Source organism: Aotus nancymaae, unplaced genomic scaffold, assembly GCF_030222135.1.
Source record: "Aotus nancymaae isolate 86718 unplaced genomic scaffold, 86718_ANA_hifiasm-v0.15.2.pri h1tg000089l, whole genome shotgun sequence".
Classification (NCBI taxonomy): Eukaryota; Metazoa; Chordata; class Mammalia; order Primates; family Aotidae; genus Aotus; species Aotus nancymaae.
The window spans coordinates 16,368,122-16,388,871 of record NW_026988504.1 but is presented as its reverse complement, the minus strand read 5'-3'; the positions used below and the strand labels follow the sequence as shown (position 1 = coordinate 16,388,871).

General features: G+C 48.5%; 1 protein-coding gene across 4 annotated transcripts in view; it reads right to left on the bottom strand.

Moving 5' to 3' along the window:
* Window positions 1–1,493: 1,493 nt before the first annotated feature.
* PRKCA (protein kinase C alpha) overlaps window positions 1,494–20,750 on the bottom strand; it is a 495,684-nt gene continuing 476,427 nt past the window's right edge. For 2 of the 4 annotated variants that reach the window (XM_012453857.3, XM_012453860.3), the window contains 2 exons: window positions 14,960–15,007; window positions 1,494–8,761 (listed from right to left, as the gene is read on the bottom strand). In XM_012453857.3, the coding sequence (XP_012309280.1) occupies window positions 8,597–8,761; window positions 14,960–15,007 (213 nt within the window). In that variant the 3' untranslated portion in view covers window positions 1,494–8,596. Of the gene's footprint in view, window positions 8,762–13,646; window positions 14,398–14,959; window positions 15,008–20,750 lie in introns of those variants that run through there. The other 2 variants (XM_012453859.3, XM_012453858.2) reach the window with 2 other exon arrangements.

Here is a 20,750-nt window from a genome sequence, read left to right as displayed (position 1 = left end):
GCTCTCCCTGCCAGCCGTTGCACGGGCAGCTGAAAGACCCTTCACTTCCAGGAGGTTGAGCGTGACCGCAGCATCTTAGGGAGGGAACATTCACCGAGAGGACACTGGCGCTCCTGTGGCTGGGAGCAAGGCCTACAGGGAAGAGAACGCAGGGAGGCATGTGTGGATGCAGAGTGTGCTGGGAGGGGCAGGCCGGGCTGGGCGGCTGCAGGATTAGGGGACTTTGGGAGGGAGGGTGGCAGCAGTGGGTTGAAGCCATAAGCATGAGGGGAGAGCATCCCCCAAAAGGAGGTGAGAAAATCAGCAAAGATAGACTTTGCCAAGGTTGGATCTTGGTTTTGGTGTAGATTTTTTTTTTTTTTTGAGACAGAGTTTCGCTCGTTACCCAGGCTAGAGTGCAATGGCATGATCTCGGCTCACCGCAACCTCTGCCTCCTGGCTTCAAGCAATTCTCCTGCCTCAGCCTCCCAAGTAGCTGGGACTACAGGCGCATGCCACCATGCCCAGCTAACTTTTGTATTTTTAGTAGAGAAGAGGTTTCACCATGTTGACCAGGATGGCCTCGATCTCTTGACCTCGTGATCCACCCACCTCAGCCTCCCAAAGTGCTGGGATTATAGGCGTGAGCCACCGCGCCTGGCCTGATTTTTTTTTTTTAAGAGACAAGGTCTTCTTCTATCACCCAGGCTAGAGAGTACTGGTGCAATTGTAGCTCACTGCAGCCTCGATCTCCTAGCCTCAAGTGATCCTCCCCGACTTGGCCTCCCAAAGTGCTGGGATTATAGGTGTCAGCCACTGTGCCCAGCCTGTTTTAACTTTTTTTGAGGCCAATTCCCTCCATTGCGTTGTCAAGTGCTGGGTATTTTTGAATGTTCCACATTTGAACATTTTCCCCAATTTTTCACCCATGAATAAATGCAGAACGAGGCGGCTGACACTAAAAGTGGGGACAGTCCTGAAGCTGCATCCACAGTGCAGCCAACAGGATGTGTGAAAAATACCTATTTCTGGAGAAAAAGTCTCAAGATTTGAGCAGAATTCATTCTGGAATTGTTCCTTCCAGTGGAAGGGGACCATCCATCCTTGGACGATGTCATCAGCTGCAGTTTGAGGCAAAAGACTGTAAACTCCGGGCATCCCCTGCAGTTTGAGGCACAAGACTGTAAGCTCCATGCAGGCAGGGGCCATGCCAGCCTCTTATTCCCCAGGGCCTGACACAACTCCTGGCCCTAAGCAGGTGCTCTGTGAACAGTGCAAGAATGAATGAACGCGTGACCTGCCAGGACTCCATCCCAGTCACTATCTGGGCTTTGATGCAAAGCAAGACATATTTAAAGAAAAAAAATGCGACCTTAAAATGGAGGGTCGTGCCTGAAAAACAGGTGATGAGATGAAAGTGTTCTGCGGAGTGTGTCTGAAGCCAAATGCTATCTGTTGAACACTGGAGGAAAAATAATTGCAAAGGGATGTAAATAAGGCCAAGTACACAGAGGAATGATCATTATCTTTATTCATACACACTTGCTTCCAAACTACAATTAATGTATCTAACAAAGCGTATCATGCAAACGGAGATTAGAGGTTATACAAACTGAGAAAAGCAATGCAGTAATTTATACATCCGTCTCCTCCGCTATATAACCAAATGGTGTTTGACAGCTGAATGGCCTCTACGTTTTGTCAGTAGGTGCTTACACAGAAGGAAAAACCTCAACCTCCGCCTCTTCCTCCAGACAAAGTTGGGGTCTTATGTGTTGTTTTTCAATTAATGATTTAAACATGGTATGTCCTTCACACACAAAAATCATGTAGCAAAAGCAATGACCTCAAATGCTTCTGTTTATAAAAGATAACCTCAAAGACCCTAACAGAAGGGGTGTGAGGTTAATTTTGAGAAAACCTTTAGACTCAAAATAGTAACTGCCTTCATGAATGATTTTGAATATTCTAGTAAATCAACCAACGCTCCAAGAAAAGAATTCCATTCTTCCAGGAAGCGTATCAACAGAAGTCTGCAGCCACAGGAACGGATACCCCTAAAGATAAGCGGAGGTGACGAAGACACAGTTGTTTAACTGGAAAATGCACAGCCGCCTTTTACCTTATTTTAGAAATAAAGGGCCTTACAAAGTGGACTTCATAGCTACTTTCTGAACAGTGGAGTTCGGTCTACTCACATAAGCGGTAACTATGAAACAGACATCAGTAGGCACGTGTGCTGCTGCCTCTTCTATCTTGGGAGACTGAAGGATTTCCGAGTTGCCCAGTGGGCAAAATCCTTATAGAGCATCTCTGAATCTTCACCCAATGTGAAAGACCTGGGGACCTGGGGGGTCTGGGGACAGAGCTGAGGAAGCGTCCTCCTCCTGCCAAAAGGTGGTCACAGAGCCTCTCGGAACAAGGAAAGGGGTCCCAGACACCCCTGGAAATCCTATTCCAGGGCTGCCTCTGGATGGGGGACACTAAAGCTGTCTTTCCTGTGGTTTGGAAGTTTCTAGACCTTAAGCAGTTGTCCCCAGTGTCTATTAAAAACTCACAGAGCATCAGTCTGCCAACAAGTTCCCCCTGAACTTGTAATCATTCCCACGTGGACTCCATACCCTAGGAGCATGGGGGAATCTGGCAGTGGGGGAGCAGGTCGGGCATGCTCCAGCTGACCCAGGCCGAGTCTTCCTACAAGCTCCAGGGGATTGGACTCTTAGGAAATCATCAGTGGCTTTATTCTAAAAACTCATTTTAAAGAAGAATTGAGTTACTAAAGTTCTCCATAAAAAAGTACAAATAGCCCAGTATATTCAGTTGCTCTACTGGAATTAACAAATAATTTCTTCCTTTAGGTTAAAAAAAGTCTTTGGAATCTGTGGGCTTTCATGTAGGGTCCCTGTAAGGCTGTGGGATGACTGAGTGTGACCTCCATGGTCATTAACTGTCACCTGATCACATAGAAGAGAGGCACAGGGGTCAGAACCATTCATGCTGTTGACCTTTCCGAAGAATCCCTGACACTACAGAATTAACACAATTGTGGTTGACCCCATTTCTAGAGGACAGCCTTCATCCATGTGTACCTCAGGTAACCTTCCCAGTTTTCTAGATCTTCTAACAGCAGAAACAGACAGCATTCCCTAGATCTGCTGCATCAGCCTGAATGGGAGGAGACAGGAATGTTGACTGTCTAGTGTCTTTCACAACCTGTAGCCCAAGCAGCTCAAGGAAAATGACTTTTAAAAAATATTTCCACCAGGTGCTGTGGGTCACCTGGGCTGGGTGTGTTGGTTTACACCTGTAATCCCAGCACTTTGGGAGGCTGAGGCGGGTGGATCATGAGGTCAGGAGATCGAGACCATTCTCGCCAACATGGTGAAACCCCATCTCTACTAAAAATACAAAAATTAGCTGGACATGGTGGCAGGCACCTGTAGTCCCAGCTACTTGGGAGGTTGAGGCAGGAGAATCGCCTGAACCTGGGAGGCAGAGATTGCAATGACCCGAGATCGCACCACTGCACTCCAGCCTAGGCGACAAGAGTGAAACTCTGTCTCAAAAAAAACCAAACAATTAAAAAAATTTTTGCGACACACTCCTTGTCAAATTGGTGTGTGGCCGCAAAAACAGAGCACCCTTATCCTTCTTGGTGACTGTCATGCCTACTGCTGTCCTGGTAACTCTCACGATCACATCCTTTGGGTCCCTGGCTCAGCGTCTGTTTTGTGATTATGATTGTCTGGTGTGCCCAGTGGGGGAACAGGCGCTCCTACCCTTGTTGTGTTATAAAGAAACAGCAAATGGTGTGATGTGTACACACAAGAAATAGACTTCATAAAACCAAAGTGAGAAAATGACTGTCAGATGGCATCACCTTTCTGAGGCTTTTAAAAACACAAGACTGTCACTTTTTCTCTTTTCAGTACTGAGAAAACACATCCCAGCAAAAAAAAATCCCCTCTGAAATGTCTCCTGCTAACTGGAACCAGGTGGATATGGCAGTGATTTTAAGACTTCTCCATTCATCCTCAGCTGCCATAATTCTTGGTAAGGAAGCCAGAGAGGAAACGGGCAGGAATCTACCCGCCTCTGGGGCACACTGGATGGTCTGGCTCTACCCAGAAACTCATGAGCTACTTCAAGGTGGGGAGGGGAAAAGGGCTTCTGGCAGCTGGTGGGGATGTTGTTAGCATTTGGGGGGTGTTTTCTGAGGAGGAACAGACTGTGTCCCTGGCAAAACACTCTCTTGAGGGCCAGCAGATGGAAACTTCCATCCGCACTAGCAACCTCCGATGGGAAGCTGCTGACAATGGCACCCCTTCCCCTCCCTCTCACTGCAAGGCATATTTCTGGATGCACCCAAACGCTGTTCTTCTCTGGCTCCTTCCTGACTGCAGCCCCCGCCTCCCTCTCCCTTCTCAGCACATCCATGGTGGGGGCTCTCTGGAAGTCTGCCCACTCCTTCCAGGAAGTCATCACACTCGCCTAAGGACTTGGGCTCAGAGAGGTGCTCGACAATCATTTGCTGGGTTGTATTAATCTTGGTCTTTCGTAATCTTTCCACCAAGCACCTCCGGCCAGGCTTCCAGAGCTCTTGAGCCCATGGTTTTCTATCCAATTCTGAATAAGAAGGCCTAATACGTGGCATCAGAAAGGGCAGACGGGGGCTCTGCATGGACCCACCAGGCCTCGGGATGAAAGAGGAGGAGTGCTGCTGAAGCAATCATTTTGGCTCCTGTGGTTTTTGATCTGCCTTTTGAATTCGTTTTTGCCTGGATGTGGGCCCCCCATTAACCCAGAGGGCAGCCCCCGGCAGCACACTCCAGTGTGACTTCCTTTCAAACCCGACACCTGGTGACCTTCATCGAAACACCATGAGATGGGCTGCCAGCCCATGGCCTGCAGCCTCGGAGGGAAATTCCGCCACCGAGGAGTGGCCACCTTCCAAGGGAAGACAACGCAGAGCCATGTGAATGGCCTGGTGTGGTCATAGCTCCATGGGTCCTGCGGGTATGTGGATGGTGCTCGACTCTGCCGGGCTGCCTAGGCCTCCACAGGCCCTGGCAATCAGGCAATGCTGAGGAGCAGGCACTTCCCAAAAGGTCCCCCAGGGCCCTCCCGCGTGGCTGCGTCAGCTCCACAGCACACCCCTGCCGCTGTCTCACTTCACACGATGCCCACGAAGCGGGCAGTGCCACAGAATTTCATAAACTGATTCTGGGGCGAGTCATTGCTCTTGGTTATCTACATGACAGTCTTCCCACAGGAACTGTCTTCGGCTGCTGAGATCTGTAGAGCTCTAACCATTATCCACATTCAACACTCAGCAATGGACATACGGGCTCCACAGGGCAACCCTGCACTGGACCCTGATTTTTACTGTTTCACCCCGAGGCGTTTGTGCTGGGGTCTTCTGTCGCTCAGGCAGTGTGCTGGGCACCCCCATCGGGGCATTTTCTTTGGAAACTTTGCCACATGGTCTGAGAGATCATCAGCCAGCTGAGACAGTCGACGTGTTTCCGAGAGAAACAAACTCGTGGGTGTTGGCTTTTGCAGGGAAAGCCTAAGCCTAAGCCTGCTGCTTGCTTAAAACAGGCAGGCTGTGACCAGGCATGGCGGCTCACATCTGTAATCTCAGCACTTTGGGAAGCCGAGGCAGGTGGATCACAAGGTCAGGAGATCGAGACTATCCTGGCCAACGTGGTGAAACCCTGTCTCTACTAAAATACAAAGAAAAAAAATTAGCCGGCATGGTGGTGCATGCCTGTAGTTCCAGCTACTTGGGAGGTTGAGGCAGGGGAATTGCTTGAATTCGGGAGGTGGAGGTTGCAGTGAGCTGAGATCACATCATTGCACTCCAGCCTGGTGACAATTGAGACTCCGTCTCAAAAAAAAAAATCCCACCCCCAAAAAAACAACAAAAAGAGCCAGGCAGGCCATTTGCAGTGCTGAACAAAAGGTCCCTAACCCCATGTGTTCCTCTGTGGGACCTTCCTCCTCTCTGGGGGCCTCGCGGGGGTCCGTCCTGCAGCTGCTCCATTCTGGGGCAGGGGGACCAGCCCTTCTGTCTCCTAGGCTCTTTTTACAAACCAGTCTCTTCCCCTCGGATGGAAGGAGGCGCAGCTAATCAGGACACGAACCCAGATTGTTTACTGACCCGCAGGGCTGCAGGGACGGGGAGCCAGGCCCCCCTGGAGTCTTGATGTCTAAGGAGCATAAAAGATGGCAGAAGCAATGGCTCTTTTCTGCCGGGCTCGTTCCCTACCCTGACTCTCCTACTCAGGGGTTTCCAGGTCTCACCTCAAAGACAGTTTCATGGTTGTGTGTTCTGTGAATTTCAGGCAAACAGCCAGAGCTTAGCTGGGAGATGCTTCTGGGAGGAAACGGAGCAGCTCTCTACAAGGACCAACAGCTACTTTCATTCTGTTTCTGTTTGTGGTAGAACCTGGCTCCTCGGAGGACCTTGCATGGGGGGGCGGGGGTGTCTCACCAAAGCAGCATGCTCCTCCCAAGGCTGGAAAGGCCAATGCCAGCAATGGCTGGAAGAAAGTCCACAGCCTCTGAAGAGCACGCGCTGGTGCCTGCAGGGCACGGCTGTGTTGGTCTCATGAAGGTTGTGCATACTGGGGCAAATGGCAGGTCATTGCAGAGGCAACAAGACAGACAGCATGCTTCCTACATGTCCAGTACACACAGTAAGAGGGGGTCTCCCCATCCCTCCCCACTACCTGGAGTCAGCAACAGTCACAGGCTGAAGGGAAGAACGAAACACACACACACACACACACACACACACACGAACACACAAAGGTCAGCTCAGGTGCTGCAGCAATGCCACATGTGCCCCAACATACTAGGTAGACCGGAATCAGACATTTCCTGCTGTCCCCAAGAGGAAGAGTGGTGGAGGAACCGGGACGACAGGTGGCATTAAGAAACTAAGAGTGTCAGCTCAAAAATAGTCCCCACCAATACAACTTTTGTTTATAGGTAGAATCAAATATATATATATATGTATACATACATATATACATATATATATACACATACACACACGCACATACAGGTAGTAAGAGACTAATTTATCATGTAAAGTAGCCATTCATTGTTGAAATTTGAGCTACATTTAAAAGTTAATCTATCTGATACAGTGCCAATGGGCAGGGAGGGAAAGCACAGAAGCGAGGGATTCAGCTAAAACTTAATTAGAAAAGAGGATTAGAAACAAGAACCTGCACAAATAGAGCACAGTTGTGTCTTATAAAATTATTATAATACTCTCTTTATACTTGATACGATTATATCAATAATATAGATTCACTTGTCATTAAGGTTTATTATAAACATGCAAAATTCATTGCATGATGCATTTGCAAAACATATTAAAATCCTTCTAGCAATAAAACATCTTTGAGCTGTTAGGCATCCAAGGTTTCCTGATTCCACAGCTCCAGGCGTGTCATTCAACATGAACTGGAAACGGGAACCAAAACCGTATCATTTTTATCCCTAAGTGGACATCAAGGGCTGGAGAAGGGAGGAAAACCAACCGAAGGGGCTGACGCTAGAGTCCACACTTCGATTAAGTTACTGTACATCGTACCTTCATAAACGACACTGCGGCCTGCTAAATAAATAAGTACCAAAGGGGAGAGGGCGTACGCTTCAGCTTCTTGAGGTTAACAAGGTAGGTAGCAAAATATTGGTGTGTTTGGGGGTGGGTGTTGGCGAACAACACTCGTGAGTAGTGGCATGATTACTGATGGCACCCTGGATTGAAGAATAATCTCCCAGAGATTAAAATGAACGTACATACACACTGGCTTATCCTTGATCTGACATGATTTCACATGCTTGTTTCAGCAAAGTCCTTAGACGATTTGGCCTCTTACAAAGAATGAAAGTTATCAAGACAGTTATCAACCAAGGAGGACACCAGATGACAGATTCACCCAACACTCTCATCTGAGGTGTCTGTTTTTTTTAAACTGGTAACTGCCAGACTATGCTTGGGTTAGGAATTGTCAATGTTTGGGAACAGTGATCAGGTTCATCCCGGCCTTTCAGATTCTAGGGGCTGTTTCCATGGAGGCAGAGAATGGAAGCAGCGGATATTTTGAAGCCTCCCCCACCCCCAATCCCTCCTTGCTCTCACCCTCTTGGCTTCCTGTTCTTTGATTCCAAAGACATCTTGGGTGGAGAGGTCTCCAGCCCCGGGGCTGGGGCAGGTTCCCTTGAACATCTCTGGTGGGGGATTCCGATGGTGAGAAATCCACAGATGGAGGGTATGGAAAATATATCAAATTGTACCCAAAACGGGGCAAGAGTCCATTTGCTTTCTAGGAAGGGTTAACCTAGAGTCAGATGGAACTTCTACAGAATTAAAGTGGACACTGTGCATGACGTACCATCTTCCACTAAGATAGTGTTCTTGGTTGTAAGAGAGAGACCCTGAACAGTTGATCACATTTGGACTAATAACCCTATAATTTTCAGGCCTCTATATGGAATCAGACACAAGGCCACAGCCTTAAAATTTTAGGGTTAAAGATAACTTCCCGCTGCTGGGAGGGCTGGGGGCTGGGGAGGCGTTTGTTCTCGCTGGTGAGTTTCATACTGCGCTCTGTAAGATGGGGTGTACAAACTGGGGGTTGACATACGAGAACCCTTCAAAATCAGACTGGTCTATGTTAGCAATAACCAGCTGATCGGGCGGTGTTAAGACAGGCTGTCCTCGTGTGAAGAACTTGTCAAAGTTTTCTGCTCCTTTGCCGCACTGCGGAGAAAATACAAAAAGAAGGAAAGGTCAGTCAACGGGACAAAATGCAGGAGCGGCTTTCCGAGAGCGCTCTCTGGGGAGGAGCACGGCCCCCGGGGAGCTCAGGGCTGGTTAGGCAGGAGGATTCCTGGAGGACTTGCAGGCCTACTGGATTCAAAAGCCAGGCAGAGCAGACTACGACGAGTTACCCAACTCTAAGTCTCTAAATACCCCGAACAGAAGCCCTGGGTGGGAACGCATGGTTGGCAATGAGGGAGCAACAAGGGGACAGCCCCTGTCCCTTCACAACCACCTCACCGAGCAAGCGGAGCTGAGAGCACGGATGCCACACGAGTGGGGCTGTCAGTCACAGTTCTGTGTTGAAAGGCCAGGGCGTCAGCTGGGACTGCAGGCAGTTACCCCTGGACCAAGCGAGGGGGTGAGTTACTGCCCCGTCTGGTTCTTTGCTGCAATATTCGTAATTAAGTAAAAACTGTGTTATTCTTGCCTTCCAACTGGGCTGCTCTAGAAACTCCAGCCCCTAAATTAAGCTTCAAGCAATATGAGGTAGGCAAGGCGGCAAGGCTGGGAGATTTGCACCCGGCCAGCTAGAATTTAGCACAGCTAGACAGAGCTGGCCAGCGGGCAGGTGGGCGACTGGAGCTCATCTGCAGGGTGGTCCCAGGCAGGAGGAGGTTTACATGGCGCCCTGGGGAAGCAGGGAGAGGCCTGCTGTCTGTCTCGGCTATTCCTCTCCTCCAGGGTCCACTGGGGCGCTCCGTGCATGTCGAGGCTGCAGGCAGAACAGCTGCACTGGAGTCTCTGAGACACACAGCCGCTTAGGCAGCACAGCTCGGTAGCCTGACCCCAAAAGCGGGGAAGGGGTGTTCTCTTCACTTTGTCAGCCACCCACAAGGGTTGTGACGTGTTGAAGTCCCCAGTATCCCAGCGTGACTCTGAAACAGGGAGAACTGGGAGTTTCACTGAGGATCCTAAGAATGATTTTCAAGATGTTGCAAATTATTTCCCTTGGACCTGCTGCTAGCACCACAGGACCAACATGAATTAATCTGAGCTAGCACACATTTCAAATGAACCAGGCATCCTTGGGTCTTTAACGGAATAGCTCTGGATTCACTGTGAAGGCGGGGGTCCGCCCAATTTGCTCATCTGTAACTCCGGGAGAATAATCACACCTCCTGCCCAAGGCTGTCGTGAAGGTGAAATGTATGGGGTTTTGCACAGAACCCAGCCGAGGCTAGAGGCCAGCACATGCTGCTAGTGTTTTTATAAGGCAGTTGAGTCTCACGGGCTGTGCTTTCACAGCTCCTTTTTCACGCTTTGTCTTCTAGGAGGTCTGCTTGAGAACCTACTTTGTTTTTTTGTTGTTGTTGTTGTTTTTTTGAGATGGAGTCTCACTCTGCCAAGCAGACTGGAGTGCAATGGCGTGATCTCAGCTCACTGCAACTTCTGCCTCCTGGGTTCAAGTGATTCTCCTGCCTCGGCCTTCAGAATAGCTGGGATTACAGGCGCTCACTGCCACGCCTGGCTAAGTTTTTGCATTCTTAGTAGTGATCCGCCTGCCTTGGCCTCCCAAAGTGCTGCGATTACAGGCCATTGCTCCCGCCAGAATCTACTTTGACTACCCCTTTCCCACTCACTTTTCATCAAATAAAACCTGCTCCTAAGTACCTGTTGAGGTGGAAAGCATGTCATAAATTCAAAGTAAGGTGTTTATAACAAACAGCTTTCTTTTCTGGGCTTTTTAATTAATTAATTTTTTTTTTGAGACAGGGTCTCACTCTGTCACCCAGAGTGGTATGCAGTGGTGTGAGCACAGCTCACTGCAGCCTCAATCACCTGAGCTCAATCATTCTTCCCATCTGAGTCTCCTGGGTAGCTGGGACTGCAGGTGCACACCCCCACACCTGGCTATTTTTTGCATTTTTTGTATTGACAGGATTTCACCATGTTGCTCAGGCTGGTCTCGAACTGCTGGGCTCCAGCAATCTGCCGGCGTTGGCCTCCCAAAGTGCTGGGATTACAGGCGTGAGTCACCGTGCCCGGCCTTCTGGCTTATTTCCATTTGAATAAGCAACCATCTACTCTTCACCCAAGGAGAGTTCACATCGCAATGAATGGTAAGTATGTGGGGGACGCGTGTGGTGGGGCAGAGGGGATGAGAGGCAGGGAGTTGTCTGTGGGTTTTCAAGTTACTCTGTGGAGCCATATAGACTACAAGGCTTACTGTCACATCGGACCTGCCTCCCACATGTGGGGCAGCAAAGCTTCCACTCTCACGACCCACATTTCCATGGTGGATTTCCTTGGAAAAGCACAAAGCACCTCACAGCCAAGGTCAGCAGAGGCAGAATCTGCAATTCATATCACCCTGCGTGAACAGGCCACTTGCAAACACTGAGAAAGGCTCTTTGAAAAATAAATAGCGGCACACAGTTTCTTCCTAGGAATTAGTCAGGAGTCTGTACTTAATTCATCAGTTAAACAGAAACCAACTTTCCTTGGAACACCACATTCAGAGGCTGCTGGGATGACAACAGCCAAAGAAAGAGCCCTCCTCTGGATATAGCAGTGGTTCCTAACCAGCGATGATTCTGTTCCCAGGGAACCCATTTTTGGTCGTCAGGACTTGGGCAGGGCAAGCCTAGCATCTAGGGGGTAGAGGCCAGGGATGCCGCAGAACACCCTACAAGGCCCAGGACACTGCCCCACCCCAAAGAATGATTGGCTCGAAATGTCAACAGTACCTGATGTTGAGAAACTCTGGGGTATACCGAGACTATCGTGTGAGGCTGAGTAGGTCCTAAGATCAGTGTGAGGGCAGACGTGAAGCCAGACTAGGGAATCAGGCAGGAGCAGCCGCATGCAAGAGCGGAGAATGGAGAAGCGTCAGAAGTCCCAGGGCGAAAGCATCTGGAGCAAGTGACAGCTCCATGGAGTTGGCTGTGGGAACATCTTTGTGGAACCTGATTAATCGATACTCATTGCCGAGAAGAATTCAAGTGAATCTACAATCAGGGCTCCCAGAGGCTGGGATGTGTGCTCCCTTAATAAGAGATCATCTGTGCTTCTCTTGATACTCAGTGACCATGCAAAGATGAGCAAGAAGGAATTTTTGGAAAAAATATGATAAAGGGATGTGAGTCCCTAAAAGGACGAGCAAAGCAAGCCAAGGTAAAATGTCCTCTCCCCTTTTCGCAGAACACATTGGTGAATTTAGAGCTGCACAGATAGACGTCTAGGCTGGGTGTCTATCTATCTGTCCTGCTCTAAATGTATCACTGTGTTCTGTGAAAAGAGTGCACAGGTCTGACCTTTTCCTTTGAGTACCATCTTTATGGCATTCAGGAATCATCGTCCAATGGGGCATTTCCAAAAGCCATGGCTTTACTGCCAAAGAAAAATAACAAGCAAACTACAAGGAGAGTTCCCAAGCTCTAAAATGGGTACAACAGAAACCTTCCCACTGAGAAGCCTGGAGAGGCAGGCTTGAGGGCATCCAATTCCAAGGCTGGTGTCCAGAGGTCAGTCCTGAGGGCGCCCACTGCTCGTTAAGCTAAGTACTGTGATAACATGGGGCAAAAATCTCTTCCTGGTTAAGGCCTCATGCTCCACCTGTGCTGAGGACTGCAGAGCTAAGCGGGAAGTTACGGAGCCTGATCAACCCAGCTGCTGCCCTGCAGTCACACTGAGTGCTGCTGTGCGGCTTCTGGTCTCAAAACTGCTCACTGCTGGAAACACCCTCCTCTCCTTTCTCACTGTAAATCTCTTTGGAATTTTCCCTGAACTCAAAGAGGGAGAAATCAGACTTTAACAAATAGAAGCTTTTCTTAAATTGGTTTCACTTAGGTGGAGAGACAGGAGGCAGGCCCGGGCCGAGGGCAAAGAGTAAAAACTGAACTGCTGAAGTTCAGGCACGTCAACCACGGGGCAGAAATGAGCCATGGGTGTATCTCAGCAAGCAACGGGGAAGAAAGCCCAGAAGGGCTGCAGGCTGACCTGAGAGTCAGATCTGCTCCCAACACTGAGAAGGACTTTTATTCTCAGGGAGCTCAAACCAGAAATAAGTCTCCTTCCCCCACCAAGAGGCAGGGGGCAGCACAGCTGTTTCTACTCCAGATTTGGCGTGGTGAGACATATCGTTTCCTTTTCCAACACAGAAGGTCTGCCAGTGCATTATAAATCAACCTTCCACAGCCCTTAGCAGAAGTAGTCCTGGAAGTGGACAATCTACTGTAAGTCAAATTGGAGAAGATCTTGAACTACTTGTTTTCCAAGATGTTGATGTGGAAAACCGCATCTGACCTCATCACCACCAGCACCGCCATCACCACCTACTGAAAAACATAATGAAAACCAGAGATTTTTGGATCCTTGGAGAAAGGGCAAGCAGTGGATTCGAGAGGCTGCTGCGTTCCTAATGTGGACGCGATTCTTCCCACTATCTATGATCTAACCTTACTCATCGCCATGACCTTGATGGACAATGGCCTCGGGCACCATCTTGGAGCTGAGCAGGGGGCAAGAAGAGGCAGAGAGGCTAAAGGGTGAGGGGGCACCTAGCATGACTGCATGAACGCCAAGTGAATGAGTGAAAGGTGACTGCAGCCAGCCTCCCGACACTCCTCAGGGATGAGGCAGGCAGGTAATCACCACGGCCACTGGAAGGGCAGCCTCCAAGCAGTCTGTGACAACACGGAGGAGGTGTCCACGGCCTCAGAGCCCTAGGACATGGCAGCTAAAAGTAACATTTACACCTTGTGAGCAAAACTGGGCTGGGTATGCACCGTTTCCACCTCCAAAGGTCACCCAGACCTTTCGCCAACTGAGGCTTCTGCCTCCTGGGATGTGACGTACCACACGATGGATGTGGGACAGAGATAAAGGGGAAGAGGGCATGGGGGGTGGCCAGAGCCAACCGGTTGGCGTGTGAGCCCAGACGAGTTCCGAGACCAAGTGATATCAACACCCAAGGGAAAGTGGGGACACAGAGGGGAGAAGGATATGGCTGGAGATCAGGAGCCCCAATGTATAGCTTTGGCAAACTCAATGCATCTCTCTGTGAAGGTAAGACGGGGATGTGGCCATCCACCTTCCCAGGCTGTTGTGAGGATCCAGGGAACTAGTGGGTATGAGGCCCTTCCTCAATGAGAAGGTGGGACAGACATAAGCGACACGCTGTGAAGCAAGTGCTGACATGTAAAAGGCATGTGATTGCTATCTGAGGGATGAATGAACATTATGAATAAGCTACCTCCCTCCTTCCGATCTCTGGACTCAGGAATTAACTGCTTCGTCGTTTTAGATATTCTTACCCATGTGGTCAAACTGACAACGAATACAGTGAACCCAAGAGAAATCAGGCCTGGCAAAGAATGTTACGTGGCATGGAATGATGTGGACTCTGGAACTGCAGTGTGCCCCCACTGAAGCCTCACGTGATAGACACGCTGCTTACAGCCCCCTTCCTTCTGTGACGGGGCGTGCGGGAGACTGAGGTGCAATGCAGGAGTTGGCTTCGTGGCTGATTCTTACCTGTGAGAGGCCACTGAGCATGAGCAATACACGTGCTGGTCTCACCCCTGCCCTTTACCCCGGCGTCTGTCATGTAGAATCCAATCCCATGGGCACAGCTATGGGAATTACGTGAAATATGAGTAGCTCAAAACACTGCTGTTAAAAAGCAAAACCAAGCAAAACCCAGAAGAGGAGGAAGGATGCAGAACAAATGAACGGTAAAGGGATGTTGCAAGGCTATGGAGAGAGGAAACCTAACAAGGTGGGAGCCACCCCTCATGATGACCAAATGCAGGAGGACGCGCTTCATCATAGCAGGACCCTTACTTGTAGTTCAAGTCCCAGCGCTGGGGTGCAGTGGAGCACGTTAGCAACCACGTTGCCGCCATCTGCACAACTCTCCCACTCGTGGTTGCACGTCATCTTCATTTAAGTTAAATGACTAACAGTGGAAATGGGCTGCTGCGTTTCACCTGGGCTTCCTGGGAGGTAGCGTCCATACTAAGGAGCCATCCAGCAAAGGGGTCTGGCCATTGGTCTGCCCTTTCTCTGGAGATGAGCATGCTCAGGAAACGGGCTTCGTGCATGACCAACACAGGCAGGGGCACACGGCTAGGGGTTATAAAGTGGGGTTAGTTTGCTCATGTCAGTCACCCACGGTTCTGAAAGCGTGCTCACCGAAGACCTGGAGGCCCACTGAAGCCAGTGCATTTTGGTACACACAGTCTGGAGAATAAGAACGGACAAAGGAGAGGATTTGGAGAACAGTCAGTTCCTGGCTTTGGAAGTCCAGAATTGCGAATGGACACGTAAAGAATGCCATAAACCCACGTGAGCTGATGTGGAAACGCCTCCCGGATACATTGCTATGTGAAAGACGCAAGGGTGTGTAACATGGCACAACCTCATCTGTGTGTATGTTTACACACGCAGAAACTTTCTGGAAGGTTACAGAAAAGATCATGAAGAGTAGGGTCAGCAGTTGGGGTGATATCTTTTCACTGATGCCCTTTTCTACCACTTAGCTGTTCATTTCACCATATAGAGAAAGTATGTTAATAATACATTTTTTTTAAAGGGACTGGGACCCCCTTCACCTCCTGCCAACTTCATACAGTCTTTGGTTTCTCTGACAAAATCAAACAGTACTCATCTCACCTACGGCACTGCAGTGTTATCTCAGAAAGGGAAAACTGTTCTGGAGGAAGGCTGATTCCACTGATGAGTCTGCTGACAGACACAGGCCATAAGCCACACGGTAAATGAGTGGGTTCCTGTAGGTGTTAGAGCCATGTGTGTATGAGGGTGAAGGTTCTGGTTTATCATGGGCTGTAATCTATGGAATAAAAACATGTACTCCACTTGACCTTTATGTTAATGGTCAGATTTAGAGGGTTTAAAGCTCCTTTTCCAAGAAAAGTTGTAATGGCCATCATTGTTGGAAACCTTCACTGCCAATTCATACAATGTGAAGTACAGGGGTCTGTATTTACGCCATCACTCATCACTGAAGCTCCCCGAGGCTCGAAATAGCGCTACTTATTTACATCATTATTAGTTTAAATGCTTCATTTCTTCCCATTTTTCTTTTAAGCAGAAAAGTATTTGAGAGAGTAATGATCAAGGAACAGGAAAAACTGCTTGCCTCTCATTAGCCAAGTAAAAGATGCTGTCTTGGATGAGTTTAGAGGCTTCAATCAAACCTAGACACAGCACGATGTGACTTACTATAGTCTCCAAAGGCTGGTTAGTGTTTGTATGTTGTCGACAAACCTTCCCATTGTGAGATCTCTATTTTAAATGGCATCATTGTTACTGGCCCAACAGGAAGGCCAAGAGAATGAAGCTGCCTGCCATCCTAGAGAACTGATGAGACGCGGCCCAGGCTGCCAATGGTATCTGATCAGTGACACAGCCATGCCAAGGACCCTCCTCCCCCTTTCACCTGCAGAGCTGCTGCACTATATACCTAGCTTGCTGGAGTAATTACTGCAAGAAAATAGTACCAGGAGATGTCCTTATGTTCAGGAAATACACATGGAATTCTCTAGATGTAAAGAAGCATTAAATCTACAACTTACTCTCAAATGGTTCAGAAAAAAAATAAGTATATATTAAGGTTGGTGCAAAAGTAATGGCAAAAAGTAATTAAAAGTAATGGCAGAAACCACAATTACTTTTGCTTCAACCTAATATGTGTCTGTGTATGTGTATGTCTGTACCTATGCAGAGAGAGAGATATAGAAAAAGAATTATAATGAGATCGGCCTGTAATCCCAGCACTTTGGGAGGCCAAGGCAGGCAGATTACTTGAGGTCAGAGTTTAAGACCAGCCCGGCCAACATGGGAAAACTCCATCTCTACTAAAAATTAAAAAAAATTAGCCAGGTGTGGTGGCAGGTGTCTGTAATCCCAGCTACTCAGGAGGCTGGGGGAGGAGAATTACTTGAACCCGGGAGGCGGAGGTTGCAGTGAGCCGAGATTGTGCTACTGTACTCCAGCCCGGGCGATAGAGCAAAACTCCGCCTCAAAAAAAAAAAACATGAACGTGCTAAAATGTTAACATTTAGGGAATCTGGGTAAAAATCTGGGTAAAGGAATGCGGAAATTCTTTAAATTACATTCCCAGTCCTGCCCTGCAAATCTAAAATTGAAAATTACTTCAGAATAAAAATTAAAAAAAAAAAAAAAAAAGGATACCTGCACCAGCTTCAATAGTTAAATGATCGTCAAGCTCTCTAAACAAGTTAACAGCACCGTGAAATGAAGGGCTTTGCGGCTGACTGAGAAAAGGAGCCTCGACTGTGTTCTTGCTGTACGGACGTCCTCAACATTCTTATTCTCTTTGGCTCTTGCTGTGGGTCATTGGATGAAATGTCCTGAAAGTTCCTTTTTTTTGTCTTTAATTTTTAAATAAAATACTTACAGTAACTCCACAAAAAGTGGCCACCTGTGAAAGGTCTATTTCAATGTGCTCTGCCTGCCCACTCTGGAATACGTTTCCTGTGTTAACATTGTAGATTAATTTCTCCCTCCCTCATCACCATTCAAGTACAGTGAACGATTCTGGCTTGCCTATGAACCAGCTATTCTGCTCCTCGGTGCCAATGGCTAGAACTAAAAAAAGAAAAATCAATTAACTTTATGCTCCTGGTATTTGTATAAACTGCGACTGATCACAGGCGGGAGGAGTGGAAATTTGAAGGCTGTTCTTGGTCATCTCATTCACATTAATTATAAATTGGAATAAAAGCCTACAAAATTCAAAGTGGTGGTGGATCAGAATCCTGGAGCTTTTATTTTCTGGGAAAGCAGAAAGCACTTGCCTTCCCTTGGTGAGCCTTCTGGTTGCCGGGCCAAGCCGCTGGCTGCACCCTCCTTCCCACACTGCCTCCAGCTCACCTGATGCTGGGAGCCAGGTGGACACTTACTGCTCCCTAAGTCACTGAAGATTACCCTTTCCAGAGGCGACATCTGTTTTAAACTTAAAATTTCTTCTTACATAGACTAACATTATGAGCTTTTTTTGAAACAGAGTTTTATTCTTGTTGCCCAGGCTGGAGTGCAATGACACGATCTTGGCTCACTGCAACCTCTGCCTCCTGGGTTCAAGTGATTCTCCTGCCTCAGCCTCCTGAGTAGCTGAGATTACAGGCGTCCACTACTATGCCGAGCTAATTTTTGTGTTTTTAGTACAGACGGGGTTTCACCATGTTGGCCAGGTTGGTCTTGAACTCCTGACCTCAGGAGATCCACCAGCCTCGGCCTCCCAAAGTGCTGGGATTATAGGCATGAGGTACCACGCCTGGTCTACGAGCCTCTTTTTGATGACTTGGGTTTGTTGTTGAGAACATCAGGCTGAGCTGATGGCCCTCACTGAGCTGACGGTCCTTGTGCCTCGGGAGCAGAGAATGCTCCGGATTGTGCTTCCTTAAAGAGATCCCTGAAACCAGCTTGCTTTGTGCTTTGCTCCTAAAGAGGAAGAACTAGTTATTGGCTGCTCGTGTCCAGGGAGCACAGCACCACTGTCTGTGGTTATCTTTGCTTTTGTTTTTACAAAATTAACCCTGAGAAGTGATTGTCCTATCTTCCAGAAAATCATCGTCTTCGTGGAGGCACATGGTGGCTTTTTAGGGACAGACATAGCTCTGTCCAGGACTGGACTCTCCCACTGTTGACTGCTACAGGCCAGGTTCTTCCCTCATGTCTGAGCCTCCAAACTTTCTACTGTCAGGGGAAGATGACCATCACCATGGGAGACGGCCATTGCTAAGGTAGATGGCCACTGCCCCACACAACCGACGCTGGTCACTCTCCTCTTTCTGTTCTCCTTTATGTGTCACCTTACTCAGAATCCAGCCTGTGGCTGCACTGCAGATCCTGACCTTCATGTCGCTGTGAGATGGAAAGTCCCGTGCTAACCTCCTGACGGATCATGGCACTGTGAGATGCTTTTTGCGGTGGGATCGCACATTTTGCATGGCGCTGCGGTCTACGGGTTAACTGCAGTAAAGTCACTCCAGCAGTCAGGAAGAGGATTAGAAGACGGCACACTAGAGGAACGCTGATTCCCCTGGATAAACTCTGTGGCTGTCCAGCAATTGGAATACCCCTACCCTCTTTCTGGAAGACTCTTTCATTGGAGGTTCAAAAAGTTTAAAAATTCATAAAACAAAGATGATAGGCTCCTGGTTCTACAAGCTCAATCTGATCTGTAGAAGCAGTCTGCAAATAATTGTGAGAATCTGAAGTCCTGCTACTGGTATTTCATAAGCAAAGGTTTAATTCCATGGGAGCCAGGAGTGGTGCCACACGTAAGAACAGCTACCTGTTCTTAGTCCTGCAAGTCTCAGGGAAATGGGGATTCACCAGCACTTGCTAAAAAGCATCAGGCAGACTTTACCAAGAAGGAAAAGATAGGTCATCCAGGGTTATAAGAACTGCTCAGAGGTGAGAGCGCTCAGAAATGGGCTCAGGGTGAGAGACTCTGGCTGCATTACGTTTGCCTGATTGTTCTCTCAGCAGCACTATTTAGGCTTGCATTGCTCGTCTCTCTTTGAAATAACAAAATGACCACCCGTCAGAGAATGCTCAGCTCTGTAAACACATTTGCCTTTTCAGTTAGCTCTGGATCAGGGAACCACAGTGCATTTTTCACCAAGGAAGACGGAAAACCACATCGCAGAATAACTTTTCTACGCGGCTCGTTCTCTCCTGCTGTTTGTGTTAACCACGGCGTATCGTGCAGCTTTGACTTCGGTTGCTGTTTGCTGTTCTAAATGTCCTCTCCAACCACTGGAATGGCTCTCGGCATGGTGCCTCTGCTCCAGCGCGTCACCACCGAACAGAGCGTGGTCCTCAGGGACCGCTGGAGGCGGGGGTGCGTGCCCTTCCATGACATGCTTCGATGAGCGTCCCCCGGCCGCCTAGCCAGGTGCAAGGACTAGAGCAAACAGCTCTCAAGAGGCACATCGCTGCCCTTCCAGGAACCAGAACTAACAGCCTCACTCGGCTGCCTGGCTCAGCGCAGGGAATAGAGCAAACAGCTCTCAAGAGGTACATCACTGGCCTTCTAGGAACCAGAACTTGCCCCATTTATCTCTCTGCCCTTGAAGCTCTCTGCTTTTGGACCCGGTGTCTGTGGGTCCCTGGTAGCCATGTGTATCTAAATCAGAAGAGCCCCCTCAAATCAGTGCACAGGACTTGCTAAAGAAAAGGTGGGGGTGGCAGATACTTAAGGGCCTTATTTGAAATGATGATTCAGGAGGAAGTCAACCGACATGATTAACGTTACCCCTGTGGGCCCATTCCCTGTCCATCTGTGTTCTTTCTAGGTCCTTCCTCTTTTGTGCACAGGTTTTCCAGGAGAACACGGGCTTCTGCCTGAGAAATCTCTCTGGGAAGAGATGCAATCTCTCCGTTCCTTCTGGCCAGAGCTCTCACCAAGCAAGACTTTCTGCATGAAAGTTCCAGTTTTAAGGCCTGGGTCCACAATTTCTGCCTCCATTTGTGAGTTCAGGGGCTACTTCTTCACAGCCAGGTGCAATTCATTCTTCCTTAATTTTAACCAGCATTCAGTTAAACAAAACAAAACAAAAACAGTAGCGCTCCAGGAATGAAATATAAATAAACACTGCTTCTAACTCAGCTGCCTGCCATGGGTACAACTTTGTTCCAGTGATTTCCGTGGACCGCAGGGAACAATTTACATTCCTGCCTGCCGGAACCAAGTCACCCTCTTGTCTTCCCTATATCCGAGTGTAGGGCCAAGTATCCACAAAACCTGGGAGACTATGCAAATAAACACCCTCTTCTGCCATAATAAGGTGGGAATAAATAGAAGAAGACATGTGCTATGGTTGGTTTTGCTGCAACTCATCTCTTTCTGGAAACTGACAAGTAATTGGATTTTGCTCGACCCTCAAGGCGGGGTCAGGAACATCTCTACGTTGCTCCTATAAAGAAACTA